The sequence below is a fragment of the Xiphophorus couchianus genome, chromosome 3, assembly GCF_001444195.1.
Source record: "Xiphophorus couchianus chromosome 3, X_couchianus-1.0, whole genome shotgun sequence".
NCBI classification, from domain to species: Eukaryota; Metazoa; Chordata; class Actinopteri; order Cyprinodontiformes; family Poeciliidae; genus Xiphophorus; species Xiphophorus couchianus.
In genome coordinates this window covers 9,989,431-10,006,573 of record NC_040230.1, presented here as the reverse complement: position 1 = coordinate 10,006,573, position 17,143 = coordinate 9,989,431, and the positions used below count along the sequence as shown (strand labels likewise).

Here is a 17,143-nt window from a genome sequence, read left to right as displayed (position 1 = left end):
CCAGAAAAATACAGGTAAAAAAATTCTAATATTAATTTAACCAAAAAAAAACTGTAGCAGCTCACTTCATGGAGGGCAGGTGTCGCAGGACTACATCCACGGCATGCACAGGGTTGGTGCTGATGGGCTTGTCCAGCTCAAGCGGTTCAGGCATGCTGCGGCCCGTCAGCACCTCATGCAGCATGTGCCAACTGACCAGAGACACGAACTTGATGGAAACTTTAAAGGGACGGTCTTTGCCTCCCTCGCCTGGAAGGGTGACATCAAGGTCCACCTGTGGGACGAAGCAAAAACAGTCAAGAAAGACCAAAAAAAAAAGTGTGGATATTCAATCGATTGTTTTCATTCAATGAACATTTGTATGATTATATTTTGGCTCACCCCCGTCGGTGCCACAGGCAGTGGGTTGGCTGTGTACAAGCTCTTCTTTCCATCATAGACCGGCCTCCGATCTCCAAAAATTGTGACCTTGAAGTGCTGCACCATGGAGTCGACCACCTCCCTGCATGGCATGAAAAAACGCAAGGTTTTATCGCTGTTTTCAGCAAGATGGGAGATCCTCAAACAATGAACAACACAAACACAGGCTGCTTCAGATGCAAAAAGCACACTAAAAAATGAAAGATACATTTTTTATAATTTACTGTTGTATAATAATCTAATGTTAGATTTGGTTTATTGGATATGCTTGGAACATAATTTTGAGAAGCACATAAGAAACTACAGCACTTATTTCTCCCCAGTTGCTTCTTGTATTGATTATTTAAAGGTCAGACCACAGCCGTTTGTGTGATATGTGGTATTAAGGTCTACTGAGGTATCTAAAATTAGTAACTATTGATTTAAATGCAATTATTTAAAGCTGCTGCAAATATGGTGTGTCGTGCAAATCCAAGTTTAAACATGACAGCCTTCATTCGTTCCTGTTAGTTCTACAGCCATTATTGCTGCATAGTGGTATTTTCTGAAATGCATTACTGTGTGGGACTCACTCTCTACAAAACAGAGGCCTAATGAAGGTGCAACTTGCTCCAATGTAACACTGCAACCAACAACTATTTTAGTAATTGATTAAACTATCAATTATTCTGATTATTAATCGGATAAAAAAAGTTTGCACATTCTGCAGATATTTTTTTTATTCTTCCACTTAAGCATATTTTGGATAATACTAGAAATAAGTTAAAAATGCTAACAATTCAATTCACTTTAGACAAAAAATGTTTGTCTAAAGTGCAATGACAGCATACCTTTAGCTACGACTATTCCATTTGAATTCTGGGTAGAACATATTTATCGACAAAAAAATATTTTTTTATGTTATGAACATGAACTGTGTATTTTTGGCACAGTTTTAATTATGTTACTGCTCTGGATATGTAGATATCTCAGCAATTAGCCTTTTTTCCATTGACTAGAATCTGTATACTGTATATACTTAACTGATTATTTCAATATTCAATTCATCATAATTAATCTGACTTATCGCTTCAGCCCGACTCAATACATTGATTCAGTAACAATTTATTTGCTTTTTTTAAATAACTCCATTAAGTCGTAAAACTCAAAATAAACAAGGCAATAAAACATTACTGCATAAAAAATGAGCAGATGTCAAAAAAAAAGAAGAGGAGAACAGAACAAGATAAACTTGAAGTAAAACAGACAGCCTCAGCATTAAAATACTAATGTGGGAAAGGCAAAAGGACAAAAAAGTAGAGGACATAGTAATATTAGCAGTAATATGTTCTGAATATTCCAGAGAGCCTGTGACAGACGGACTGTGACAACACCTGCTTTCTTGTATCTACACTTAGTGCTCTACTTGGAAGGTGGAAATATTTAAGTCTGGTGAAGAGGAAAAGGATGCCGTCACTGGCTGAACTAAAGCCCGGCAGGAAAAAGTTTAGGTAAGCTAGATTTCAACAATAAGAACAAATTAATGGAAGGTAAGTCAATGAAAAAAAATGACAGCGGACAGGATATTACAAGGACCCTGTTGTTCACAGAAATTATGAAAACATTTTGAGATGAAAAGTTTGCAATCATCTTTAAAGAAGTCAGTTAATGTGTGAAAACATCTGGGCTACTCTCACAATTTGTATCTTGGCTACTCTCCAATCCAACTTCCGCCATCAAGAAAGAAAAACTTTAAACACACATTTTTGCATTAGAAAATCTGCCAAGGTTCACAAAAAACCAAGTCTTGGAATAGTTTAAATGTATTTCCCTGAAAGTGATTGTCACAAACAATTAGAACATTTTCTTCTTTTTTTGGTTTCTTCAAAAATTATTGTTCACCAATATCCTTCCAGATTTACTAATGCGGTTCACAGTTTTAGTCATTCCAGCAATCTCTTCTTTAGTGTTTGTTGCTTCACTAATAACTGGAACCCTCAGGACAAATTTTCCACAAATGTAAGTGGAGTTAAAAGAGTACTTGAGAAAAAAAGCTACTCCCAGCAGCAGTTAAGGTTAAATCCTTTGATGAATCATGGCGCTACTTTGCCAAAAGCAGACTAACCCATTTCTGCTTAGCTGAATCCAGGTCGGGACGCCTTGTTTTTTTTAGTGCCACTTTAGTCATTGCAACAAATATATAATAAAAATACTGCAAATTTAAAATGCAGGATGTGGTGTGTGTCATGGTGTGCACTGACTCAGAGTGTTGATGGCTTTTGGAAAAAGCTATTCATGCGTCTAGTAGTCACACATTTTAACCGGCATGTGGCGCCTTTAACAGGGCAGAGGGTCAAACAAGTAGTTGACAAGTTGAAAGCTGAATTGAAGAATAGACAAACCTTCTGGCTCTGGAACAGTGGTGGATGTTTCTAATGTCCATCACTCAGAGAAGAACAAACCAATGATGTGAGTCATGTTCAGGAACATCTGTTTAGCTGGAAGTGATTTTGAGTTGGACTCTAGCTCTAAAGACGTTTCTGACAAGAAGAGGTCACCAGTACCTAGATTTATATGTTAACTAGATAATACAAACAAATGTAAACACTTACTGCCAGCTGTGCAGCATTAGACATCAGTAAAATGTCTTGTTTTAAACAGATGTGAAGTGATTTAAATTAGCAGAGCCAGATCTTACCTGTTCACTCGACGTGGACACTTGTCAGGCTTGATGTCGACCTCATAGAGGTAGACATCCATCTTTGGGATTTCCACCTGGAAGCAATTGGCCAGCAGCTTGATTGGCTTCCCCATGGTGCCATAGCCAGGCCGCCGAGGCATGGAGAACAGGGCCTGGGGCCCAACGGCTCCTGAGAGGAGAACAAAAATATAAGGAATATAATAAAAACGTCTTAATAAAAAGTCTTTGTGTGGATCAGATTCAAATCACTCAGGCCAGAAACATAAAAAACATAACTCATAAAACATCCGACCAATTGAAACTGGTGAGCGGCTGCCTCAATTTTACGTTTTTCTTGCAGCCTCCAACAGATTTTCTTCCAGAATTGCTTTTTTAAAAATTAACTCTAGCCATCCCTGTTCTTCATGAAGAGAAGCAAAGAAGCATTGTGTATCTATTGATCCATCCATCTACTGACTATAGATATTATTCTTATAATCTGATGCTCCTTCTTCACAACAACCACACCAGACACTCGGGTGTCTGGTGTGGTTGTTGAATTGAATGAGCCATTTGCCCAACAATGTTTTCTAGCAAACCACTGAGGCATTAATATAGAAACAAATGTAAACATCTGTATTTAGACTCGGATTAAATTACACACCAGTGGACTATTTTCTAATTTGGTGACTGAATACAACGGGCTGCCCTGGATTTTACTTCTTGGTATCAGACTAAAGCTGACTGGAAAATAATAACTTTTAGGGTTTTGTTTGTAAAAATATAGTTTTTTTCTTCCACTTTTTAAGGAGGTACTATGTGTTGGTTTATCTTTAAAAAAAATTACAAAACAATTTGCTGCGGTTTGTGATTTTAATGAAAACTGTAACATTTTTAGGCGTATTAGTTCCTTTCTTTGACTGTGTAGATGTTCAGTTAATATTCAATTCTACAGTTTTTTTTTGCTAAAAATCAAATAAATGTGCATTAATAAAATCACATTAAAATAATGAAAAGTTACTAGAAACACCCCCCCCCCCCCCCCCCCAAAAAAAACAATAACATATCAAATTATTAAAAAGAGAAATACTGCACTGGTTGGAAGAAATTATATATTAACGAGGTTACTGATGATTTAATAAAATACTTTTTAAAAAAGAAATGAAGTATTTTAAAATTTCAATTAAAACTGAATGACTATCTTGCTGTAATGACAAACTAAAGCAGAGAAACTGAAAATGTCACCATAAGGTTATGTGTATGGGGGAAATGCCAACAAATCCGACACATCACATGCTGACATTTCTAATCACACAAACACACTGCACCCTCCACAAAACCACATCTTTGCAACTTTAATATCAAACATGATCAATGCTGACAATTAAAAACAAAGAGGAGAAATTCTGGCATTTCTAGGCACATCAACCCTGAAGGAAACCCTGTCAACTTCCAGCTTTGGTTTATTTGAATATGCTAATCGAGACTTGGATGAATCAGCAGTAAGAGACACAATCAAAATGTTTGCAAAGAGCTCTTCCCTCTGCCATTTCAGACAGTTATGCAGACAGAAAGTATATGCCTCAAAGATGTAAATATCTGATTAAAGTGTGTAAAAGGTTTTAAAACTTCTAAGCTCTAAAGAACAGAATTCAAGCACATAATGACTAAAAACAAAAACATGACACATGGCTGCTTTCAGAGCAATAGAAAAAGAGACGTGAATGTCTGAGGCATGAGTCACTTTGATCCTTAAACTGTTATTTTCCACTTTAATCCGCAACAATCTTGTTGAGGATATTTAGGCTCTGCTGAGGCTTGCAAAGCCTCATCAAAGCTGAGAACACTAACTTTTTGCTGACATCACAACTTACTGTACTGTTTGTACTGCTCCAACGATTGTCTTATTCTGCTATTGTTATGAAACGTACATCTTTGTACAGGAACTCATTGAAGGCTCGCTTATTTGCCTGGCTGGTGCTGCTTTGTTTACTCTCCCTCCCCATCAACCTATGGTGCTTTCATTTTAACTTTCCCCACAGCTTCAGCGCTCCTGACCAAAAAAAGCTGCCTGTTATGTGTCATTGAAAAATAAGAGTCATGTTTGAGCATGTGATTCATCTCCGATTTGACTCACGGGTCCCACATGTGTAGGCTGCAGTTAAAAGCTGCTCTCAGGGGGAAGTTCATAGAAAATCTCCCCACAACAAAAAAGAAACCTGAAGTGAGGTAACAGCACACAACATGAGATTGTTTATTTACAGTCGAGACATACGCGTTTTATTTTTCCTGTGAAAAATGACTAGGTTGATGCAAGGGTAAAGACTTAAAATTACTTGAATAAAATGTGCAAAAAAAAAAGCATGGGGGAAGGCTGGAAAATCTGTTACTCACAACTAAGTGCAGTTTAACTGTTTGGTAATTTGTGAAACTTGTGTAGTGAGCCCATACAAAACCTCTGAAAACAGGCATCTATTAAGAGGTATTTATAGAAATAAGATGCTGTTCTTGATTTTCTAGCTCACTAAAAATGTTCTCCCAGTATAGTTGGGAGTGGCATGATTATAGAAGAGGCGGGGTTGATGTTCTGTGGTTTTTATCGGCGTCTTGGAACTGGCCTCTATTCGATGTGAGTCACAGGGCCACCACAGAAGAAGAAACGCGCTAAAGCACCCAGCTTTTGAACTCATCAATAGATTAGCCCAAGAAGTAATGATAGCATCTTAAATCTTTAGAAATCTCCTCCTACTGCCACCAGTTGGTTTGTCTTCAGCCTGAAACCCACACATACAGTAATTTATAGAAGTGGTATTAAACAGCAAGACTGCAGGAAATTCAGTTTTTGTTTTTACAGAGAATGATACAGTCAGAGTGGTACTTTTTGGGCATTTTACACAAACTCAACCACATGATTTTCAGCTTCAAACAAACTCCTTTTTATATTGCAGAATTACTCATTAAATGTTCAAAAACTTGCCTATTTGTAAATGGAAACTTACTACAAGCTGAGGTGATGTGCTCAGATTCAAAACAAAATCTCGTTAACCAATTTGCACCCCCCATTTTTGTGTATCAGCTTTGTAATTTTATTCATTCTTATTTCCCTTTTACATCTAAGAAACCCAATTTATAGTAGTGGGCTTACTTTTGTAGTCAAGCATTTTCATGTGTTCTTGAGTAATAATCAGAATCAGCTCTATTGGCCAGGTTTGTGAACAAAGAAACAACCACCAAGGAATTTGACTTCCGTTTCACCCGACTACAGCAAAGACAAATATTTGACTTTTACTTATTTAATTGTAACTTATTTTCTCCTTTTTTGGGGGGGGGGAAGAATTTTTTTTTTCCTGTGAGTTGCTGTTGTCTAAAAATAGTGAGCTTCTATCCTGCAGAGGGGTTATTATTTAAAACCCAAATCTCTACAGAGAACAAGCAGCACAGTAGTTCACACTGTTCCAAAATACCAAGAGCTTGAGAAAACCCATTTTAGTCAAAGCACTCATTCACCTGTGAACACACAGAAGTGCTTAATAATACACATGAGAGGCAACAAGCTGAGAGCCTGAAAATCTAACAAGCATGTCACACAGATGTTTATTGAAGCATTTATGAACCTGGCAGTAGTGACTCAACAAAACAAAGTTGATAACAGGATTGCTATGTACAGCTTCAAGTCTTCCTTCAGGGAGACATAACAACGTGATCTTCTAAAAGTAAAATAAACAGCAAGACTAGTTGCTCTGAAAGGAGGAATTATGTCTACCCTAGCAATAGGAGAGTTCACTTTTTATGAAAGCGTTTGTTAATTTATGCAAGTCCAGCAGTGTTCAACGATGTGATTTTGGCAACTGGAAATTTGTCTTACTTGTAAGCAACAAAAAAGTGCAGTCAGTTGACAGACAGTGTGCAGCAACAGATGTTGCATTGCACAATGCTTCAAAAAGCCAGAGAAAACTATGGTAGTTTCTAAAGCATCTCATTATGATCAATATGATGGAACATTAGTGAACAAGATGCTGCACACCTATGAAGACATCCAAACATGCCATCATAAGGTTACCAAATCTCCATGCTTATATTACAAAATCAGGCATATTTTGATTACAAAAAATAAAAAGAAAAGAAAAAAATACCTATTGTTTGTGACATGATGCAGTTTCCTAGAACAAATGTTAAGTTTCAGCCACAAATTCACTCCTTTACTCCTACTGATTGTTAGTAATCTCCATGAATGACTTTAGAGAAATCAGAAGTTTAACCAAAAATGCTACACCCCATGTTTCTGCTTTAGAAATCAACTGTGAAAACTCAGATGTACTTTTGGTTAATTACCAGAAGGATATGACTTAATAAACAAAGGCATAGGTCGAGGTAGATCAGATCTTCCTACTGTACATCAGTGTGGTTTCATTTCCTGGGTCTGTGCATTTAGACATGCAAACAAAAAAGTGAGAGAACATTTAACCACAATCAGCATGTAAAGTTTCATGCTGCTGTTTAATATAGTCAGCTGGCATTATGCGATCATTTTGTACTCTTACAACAACTATACTGATTCCAAAGCTTTTAAGGGAGTTTTCACACCTGATATTCAGCCTACTCTGTTCTATTGGGGACCAATGTTGCAGCATTTGTTACATATTCAGCTGGTACAATTTGTTTTCACACTGCACTGTGTCAAACCAACAAAACCTTAAAGCAACTTGTTCATCCCCTCGCCTGTGGTGGCGCTGAGCCAAGAACCACTAAAGAAACAACGCAAAAACCTCTGAAGACGACACAGAGCTACTTCCTTCTCCACAAAATGTAAACACAGGTTGTAGGATTTCTCTTTTGTCTTTGGCAGAAGATCTCAAGCCATTTCTCCTGCTAGTTCTAGACTCAAGTGTTTGTTTTGGTTGAAATTATCCAAGATACCTTGCAATATTGTTCCTTTCCTGGTTTTGGAGTGAACACCAGTCCGTTTGACATTCATATATGCATTCGAACCACACTAGAGTTCACTTTAATCAAATAGAGACCACAGTTTTTAGTTGGACTATTTGCGTACCTTTTGGTACGCATTATAGTTAGAGTACACATTCTTACGTATGCAAATGAACCGGACTTTCTAGGCAAAAAAACTAGTTTTATTAAAGCAAGTTTAACAAAGCAGGTGTGAATGCACTTTAATAGTATCTTTAATGTATTAAATCTCAGTATTTTCATACACAACGCGTAATCTCGATGTATTTCTCAAACTTCTGTTGTTTGGTGCAAGTCAATGAGATAGCTCATCAAACTAATTGTGTTGAACATGAGCCGAGTCTGGCTGCAACACAAGTGCCCACTTAACACCAAAAGTTAACCTGACGGAATAAATTCTTTAGTAGAAACGTCAAGACGCACTGAATAAAAAGTTACTTTCAACACTACCAAATAATTACTTTAGGTTTCATCAAATGATTATTATGTAGCAAGAACAACAACGAAACTAAAAATTGCACGCATGTGGCAAAAATAATTCAGTTCTCAACTTTATAGTGTAGCAGTAATCGAGACACAGTTTTCCTTGAAAAATGTTGCAGAAACATCTCAGCAATGTGAACTCATTCCACTCGGTTGCCTTGTAACACAACACAGTCACACTGTAAACAGTGGGCCAGGAGCCAGGGAAACTGCATGGTGAGAAGCCAGGCTGACATCCACTCACTGCAAACCCCCTCCGCCACGTCCCTCCCGTACACAAACGGCCACTCTCACACTGCTGACACCAACACGCAAGTCCACAACGCAACACACACACACACACACACAATACAGCTGTTGTACTTCTAATCCTGAGAGGCCTGAACGTTAGGAACAGGACGAGAGCTCAGTAACCAGGCACAATGGCGTCAGTCACAGCCGGCCGAACCTAGAGACGCGCTTGCTCATAGAAAGACTGAAAGCTTCTGGGAGGACTGATGCCTGTCCTACACATCACTACTCCTCCTTCTCGCTCCCTCCATCAACCTCAGAGAGAGAGCGTGCTGCATCTCGCACCCGGGGGAGTCACTGCCACTCTTAGCTACAGATAAACACCAGTCGGCCGTCACGTACCGACAGGCTGAGAAGGGTATGCTCGGTCACAACAACATGCAAATATGTTGAAATCCCTTCTCCACCACCTTCAAGGCAAAACCTGGGCTTAAAGAGTGCAAACAAGTATTTTACACAAATATTTTCAGAAAGTGTGTGAGGGAGGAGTTAGTGAGCCTACTGCCAGACCTGAGAAGGTCCCAAAAGGGAATTTGTGACAGTTTGACAGTAATAGGTGAAAACTGACAAAAAATAAATAAATGAGGGATATTAAAAGTGCGACACAGGGTCTATTGTGGCAATGGCAAAATTTTGTTTGGCTCCAAACCACAGATGAAGAATGAAACAAATTAGGTCCTCCAGGAAATGGAGTTGCTGCAGATGACCGCTTAGTATGTCATCTTAAATTGAATATTTTTGTTATTTATATTTATTAAGGCAAATATCTGAGACCCATTTTGAGACCTTCAATAACCAGTGGCCTAAATGAGGCCTTCTGTATTGCTGTTCCAACCTGACAGGCTGAGCAGACACAGGTCAGGGCTCGTTTACTTATAATCTTGACTTATGTGTGATTAAAGTACATAGGTACTAAACCAGGGGAATTATTTGAATCTGTAATTCAGTTATGGCTTTAAACAATCGCAGAACCATTATGATTGACAAAAATATATTCATCTGTAACGCCTGAGATGCCGGCAAGAAAATGGACAGAAAATTGTAAATAACAGGAAACTGTTGCTTTATGATAACAGATAATTTAGCAACAGTATCACAAAGGTTTTTGTGATTAATAAAAGTCAAATTAAACCTAGGCAACATGTGGATGCTAAGATGCTAATAATCATCTTAACATTTTAAGAGGCACATTAAAAAATTGCAAGATTCTTGTTAGTGAGGAGGGAAAAAAACTACATTTGGAGTAACAAGTAGTCTGAGCCATTCCTTGAATAATTAACTTTGAACATGTTTTGTATCTGAAAATAAAAATGTGCATGAATTACCTGCATGAATTTTACTTCCATGAAGTTTTTACTTGCATTCTTTACACCATATTGAATACATTAACATATTGCAGAAGGAGCCTAAGTTAACATTTAACAGAATTTAAGAGAGTGGTTTCTAATCAACATGTCAACTAACGTCTGATGCACTGAATAAATTCAAATGATCAACAGAGTGATTTCTATCATTCAGTGAGGCTCAAAGCAGAAAATGCAGGCTTTCACTTCAAGGTCCAATTTTCCTGTCCATAACTTTTCTATGCATTCTGTTAGTGTACAAACAGTATGAGTAATTGTTACTTTTCTCTTTTCATATAAATGTAATTAGATTTTGTAATAAAGCTAATCTAATTATTTGTAAATATTTTGAAAAAATTATGCTAGCAATGCAATACAAAAATGTTATGTTTTAACCCCAATTTTATATGAAAAGGATAATGAAAAAAATCTTTAAAAAATAGATTAAGCATTTAAGTTAGCACTATTTGAGTTTTTACCAATCTTATGCAAAACCGTTAATCTGAATGAAAAACATCCAACAGCAGTTACCCTTATTAAAAAGAATTGGTTAGATCCAATGTCTTTATTATCAATGATACATTTTTGTTTAGCACAGCAATGAACACCCCCCTTAAAGACTATAAGGTTTAACTGCTTTCTCCATAGAAACCAACAACAATATGCCGATAGTTAGCCTTATGGGTGGTTGGGACCGCAGATGAGGGGAGGGGGTAGCCCATTGTCAACAGGCAGCTTGAATGAACTGAGTATTATGAGGAGAGACTGCAAATCAAGTGCTAAGCCCTCCCTCAAAGCCGACCCTACTGTCTGTACAAAATCCACAGAGAATCGACCTACAAGGAGAATGACAGGGAAGGCAGAGTTTCCCACTGGGGCACAGAGAGGGAAACATAAGCAGTAACCAAGGAAGAGAAAGAGGAGTTGGGTTGGGGGTGGGAGGTCGGAACCGTCTGTGAAAAAAAGAAAAAAGAAAAAAAAAAAAAGAGCGGGAATGAGAGGACTGAACAAAGGCAGCTATAAAACAGGAAAAGAAAGTTGCAGGAAAATGAGAGCATGCTTAAAAACACCAACAGATTTCTTATTTTAGGCGTCCAATAAATACATTTCACTTCGGTGTTTTCTACAAAGTCCACCTCAAGCTTTAGCTCATATTGAGCTGAGTCATCTCTAGCCAACTCAAATCCCACCTGGGTAAAATGTGACAGGTGGATAGTTGAAGGTGGGGATCCCCCCCTCTGCCTGCTGTGCTGTGAAAAGCCATCTCATTGTCTTTCCAGTAAATGAAAAATAATATGGAATCAAAGGTTTTAACCAGAAGCAAGATAATTTCCATCTTAACTTTGAAGACTTGCGAATGGATTCTGTTCAGTACAAACAACCAGCCAGAAGAATCAGACAGAAATCTTTAGATGGAAGATAATTTCTAGGCAAGATATCTTACCTCATGAGGTTTTTGACTGATAAACATCAACAACAAATCAAATTCATTTCTTTGGTTAAATATTATTCTGCCAGACAAGAGTCAAAATTGGTTTTTTGTAATTTTGCATATCTGAGAGTAAGGGCTAAATATCCCAATCAAATAACCTTGATTTAGTCAAAAATTAAATCAAGGTTATTTGTCACAATTTATGAGGTTTCACCCACCTCATAAATTTAACAGCTTTGCTTCAGACATTGTTTTTTTCAGGAAAAAATAGCTGTCCTTCCAAACAAAGCAGAAGAATAAAACCAAAGCATCTAATGCTATCTTTCCCCCCCAAATACGATTATCATAGCAAAGGTTGGAAAAGTGTTTTGTTTGGGGTGAGACAGATTCATTATTGGTGGTTCTCAACCCTGGTGCGCATGAGCCTCTTAATGAAGCCAGGTGTGTGGAAGCAGGAAAATACCTAAAACATGCAGGACAGTGGGCCCTGAGGACCAAAGTTGGGAAACACTGCTTACCGATTCCCTACTGAATCCCTACTGAATATAGTGCCAAAATATTTGCATTTTAAACAGGATTCAGTCATGTGTTGCTGAAGTTGAAATATGACAGTTACTGTAGTATAATTTTGTAGATTATATTCTTTGTGATCATCTGAAACAGAAATTTCTTTCAAACTTGGAACAATTATTAAAACAGCCCCACCAGAAATGTGCCAAATGTCAATTAATTACAGCAAAAGTAGGATTAAGGTATTTCCTTTTCACATCTTGTTTCAAGTAAGAGGATTATACAAATTAGAAGGTTTACAGAAAATACAAAACAAAAAGGGATGGGCCGTCACACTTTTCTTAATATGACAGGGCTTGTTTTATGCCATGGTAAAATAATGTTCACCATCTGACGCGCTGTGTTAACATCAATGCTGTTAAATTAATTTCATTTTTTTAAAGTTTCAAAAGCCTTTACTTCGTACAGCCATCATGCTAAGCTCTTGGGAACAATGGCCCCCATGGTAAATATGTTTGGTACCATTGAGAAGCATCTAAACGGGCAAAGTGATCAATAAGCATTTTCCTCACATCATTCTCCAGACCACAGACTGACCAGTAGAAGGCCCCCTTTTAATCATTCACCCAATAACAGACCTCAACGGTCAGCATGCAGAAACACAAGATGACCAATTAACAAACACACAGTATATTATCAACACAAACTTGCATCTGTATTAATGTATTTCAAAATGAAAACACCAGCAATGTTTTTAACTAACTAAATGTCAAGTTGGATAGTGGTATAGTTAGTGAAACTCCATGTGTTGTGTTCTCAGAGCCCTGAGCAAACACGTCCACTACTGGCAGGTCTCCAGGTCTACTTTTATGGCAACCATGCTGATAGAAGAGCTGGAGGGGTAAACTACAATAAACAAGCCAGGAGTTTATTAGGATATTGGGTTAAAATTTTCCCGGTAATCGTTTTCAAGCATTCTAAGGCTTTTAGTGCGCCTGTCAGAATGTTAAAACTTAGATAAAAGTAACAGAATTTCAATATGAGACACCAAGTTGTTTCTAGGATTTGGATAACATTCATTCACTTCTGCATTTGTTTGAGGCATCTGTCTGTAAACCATATGTTGGTGGGAAAACACCTTGCAGTCCCTTTTGCTGTTAATGCTGGGAAGCTGAAGGAGGCTGAGGCACTAACAGGAGAACAGGCAACAGAGAGGGATCTCCTCTCGAAGGAGGCGGGAGTGGGCAACGGACCAGCTCCAGTATCATGTATCACTGGCTAATCAAGAGAACCTTGCATTCAGTTTATGGTCACATAAGAGGAAAGCTTCCGTTACATTGAGACAAAGCCAGGTGGTTCAGAACTGTTTAACGGCTACCATGATCAAGGTGGCCGCTGTTTGGTTCTCACCAGGTCTGGACAGAGATGAGTAAAAATCTAAATTAAACATTACGGTAACTAAAATGACTTTTTTTTTTTAAATAGAAGTTTTTTGTTTTTTTTTTTAAGTTAGAAGCAATCTATTTCAGTTTCTGGGACAAAATATTTTATAAGTAGAGAATTTCTGATTATAAAGTAAACGAATGAAAGAACTTATTATACTTATTACTATTGTTATTACTATAAATTTCTGTTCACGATACAATCAGTGGTTATTGTGTATTTTTTGGTCCAGCAAAATTTTGTTGGAAGAATTACCAAAATAGTCTTAATGTTCTTTATCAAAAATTTACTGATTTGATGCGTGTACACATGCTTGATTATCCCGCACAATGTCCGAATATCATAACATTTTTATATATATGCATTTTATATAATTTCAGGATTTATTTTGGAAATAATGCAAGAATTTAACTTGTTTCCAGTCAGATTATGTGACAGTTTTCTATACTATTAAAAGTAACCTCTGGACTGGAAATCCCCCACACACACATTTATTTTTGCAACTAAATAGGCAAAATATTGATCTGAGGTCATTAGTCAAATATTTCAAAGCAAATTCTCAAACATTTTTTGAAATTAAGCACTTTTTGTGATTTTGGATCACATCTTTCCAATATGAGGGACCAGAATTAATCCAAAATATCCAAAAGACTTATCTTATTTATTCACCTACATACATGATCTTGATATCATTTAAGTTACTTTACAGTCATTTCAGATAAAAATGTTTTTACATATAAATACATTTTCCTATCACACCTCTTTATAACCTTTTTACAAAAACATCAAATTCCAAGTCTGGTCACTACATTCTTTTTATTTATTTATTATTGTTTAACTGTGCTGCCTAACAGTTTTGAGCACCAAACATATGTACCATAGTAAAGATGTTAGGCTGAAAGGCAGCTGCTAAATATGTTGAGGTCAGTTAGGAGGGGTCAGTTCCTGACAGAGTTCAGCTAGGGTCACATGTTCTGAGATGACCAGCAAGGGGAATACCGGGCTTGTGTTTGAAGCCCACACTTGACCTGCCTGATGATGTAAAATCAGCAGAACCACCTCCTCAGTATCACCAAGGAATACGAAATTGAGAATAGCTAAATTATTTCCCCATGAGATCCAAAATACACATCTTGTCCATCCACTCCTTCTACACAATGTATGATCCTGTGGTGCGAGTCATTCTAGTGATCGAAAACCTACGATCGAGAATAATGAATCTATTACACCTAAGTTCCATCTCACCCCTACTTGCGAAACAGCCAAGAAAAGAAATGTTGCAAGATTAATCACCTGTAGTTCCGATTTCCATTCATGAGGTCTCTGCCCGGTTCGCTTCCCGGATCACAGATGTCAAACGTTCGGGACTCCTCCGTTAAGTCCGGTGTCTCCTTCGGGAGTGCAGCGCCTCTGCCTCCTCCGCAGAGTAACAGCGTGTCCTAACCCCCGATATCCTCCTCTTTCACTCCCACTTTGAAAAGGCAACCCTCGCTATGGTTTTCCGTTGGCTCCACAAACCACCTTCTCCGCACGCCGACTACTAAAATCGGATCTCACTGCCACGGCGAAGGATAGTGGCTACTGTGGGGAATGAAAATCTGCTAGTTAGCCAAGTTAGCTTGCTAGCCAGGCTTTGGGGGAAAGTGGCTGGAGCAGACGAGAGGAGCTGTCAGGAGATCATCACAGCGGGGTCATTGAGTCCAACTAAATCCCCACCGATGTATGGCCGGAGTCGTACAAGGAGTCGTAGGAGCAGCTAAAGTGGTTAGCTCGCAGGCTAGCTCTACTGATAGTTGGAATTCTGACAGACGACGGCCACTTTTTGTCGCGTTAAAAACAGCTGCTTTCAGGCGGGTCGCTTTTCCCAGTCTCGGTCTTCCGCAGACGTCGTCGTCTGGAAGTAGTGTCCAAGCGTCGAAACGAAGCTGTCAACCCCGCTGTGTATCCGCCGATAAGTGTCGGGATTTCCAGGCTGGTTGACAGAACAACTCTGCAGGGCTTCAGCAAGCCAGCTAAATATGGTGAAGTTGCCTTTCTGACACCGACAGGAAGAGGTGGGCTCAGTGTTGCCAGACGTCAGAACCAAGAAACTCCGCCTTCAGCTAGAGGTAATCCTACGTTTATGAATAAATCAGTGGAACATTACAGGTGCATTTGAATATCGAGTTTAAATTCTATTTTACCAACACAATTTAAAAAGGAAAACTCGAAATGTATAGCATTATTACACATAGTGAAAACCACTAAATAAAGTCAACATAAGCCACACAAACTCTTCACTAAGTGCTTTCTCCAAGCATTTTCATAGGAAATTTAGTAGAGAAAATTATAGCTAATGAAAAGGGAGGGCACTACAACCTTGAGAGGATTGTGAAGCAAAGTCCATTCAAAAAGACTGAAAGAGATTCACAAGGATTTCTAAAATAGGAAACAATTTCAAGGCATTTATAATTAAGGCAAATGTCACCTTATGCCACTACACAGAGGATGTATACACCATTGAAAGGTCTGCTTGTTCACTGAATGCAGCATCCAATAAAATTAATGAAAGGTTAATTGGAAAGGATAAAAATGTAGTCGAAAAAGGTGCACAAGTAGCAAGAATAACTTCAACATTAAGCGGATTGTGAAGCAAAGCCCATTAGAGATATTAGGTACACCCTTCAATCAAAATTTATGAATATGAATATTAAAAATATAGTGGGGGGGGGGTTATATGTTATATGTTAAGGAATTTCACAGCAGGTGGTAGCTATATACTGTATGTCATGAGATAGAGCAGATGTTAATGACTTACTGTAATTCTTTATCACTGCCCTGTACTGTTCTTGGTGAGTCTGAAAGACACACCCCTACTATTCGTTCCTCAATCTGCTTCCTCTCCCCCCAAACTTTGTACTTGGTTTAAAAGATGGCTGTCCTAGTGGTCTGAACGACTTGCCTCCTGTCTCTGCTTGTACTCAGTCTGAAAGACACCTCTCTTTGTTTGTATTTGGTCTAAAACATGGCTGTCCTAGTGGTCTAGACAACTTGTCTCCTCAGCTCCCTTTGTCTGTACTCAACCTGAAAGACACCTATCTCCTGCTCTTTCGTGGGATAAACGAGTCTAAACGTCTAATCATTTAGACTCGTCTCCTCAGCTCCATTTGTCTGTACTCAACCTGAAAAACAAGGTTTTATTTGCAGAGTTACTTTAATCTTATCAAGCCCCCCAGCCACTCCCGGGCCGCAGCAAATTTGCGAAGTCTTAACCGGTCCGTGGTACTAAAAAGGTTGGGGACCACTGGTCTAGACCACTAGGACAGCCATGTTTTGAACCACGTACAAACAAAGAGAGGTGTCTTTCAGACTGAGTACAAACAGAGACAGGAGGCAGGTCGTTCAGACCACTAGGACAGCCATCTTTTAGACCAAGTACAAAGAATGGGGGGAGAGGAAGCAGATTGTTTATCCCGCGAACAAACAAAAGGGGTGTGTCTTTCAGACTCACCAAGAACAGTACAGGGCAGTGATAAAGAATTACAATAAGCCATTAACATCGGCTCTATCTCATCAATGACATCAATAGCTACCACCCGCTGCAATGAGAGGTGTGAA

At 38.3% G+C, this 17,143-nt stretch overlaps 1 protein-coding gene across 2 annotated transcripts in view; it reads right to left on the bottom strand.

The window, feature by feature from the left end:
* Positions 1 to 15,604, bottom strand: part of ago3a (argonaute RISC catalytic component 3a) — a 35,791-nt gene extending 20,187 nt beyond the window's left edge. For both annotated transcript variants that reach the window (XM_028012329.1, XM_028012330.1), the window contains exons 1-4: positions 14,840 to 15,604; positions 3,098 to 3,269; positions 382 to 502; positions 66 to 274 (exon numbers count right to left, since the gene is read on the bottom strand). In XM_028012329.1, the coding sequence (XP_027868130.1) occupies positions 66 to 274; positions 382 to 502; positions 3,098 to 3,269; positions 14,840 to 14,858 (521 nt within the window). In that variant the 5' untranslated portion in view covers positions 14,859 to 15,604. The remainder of the gene's footprint in view (positions 1 to 65; positions 275 to 381; positions 503 to 3,097; positions 3,270 to 14,839) is intronic.
* Positions 15,605 to 17,143: the final 1,539 nt, after the last annotated feature.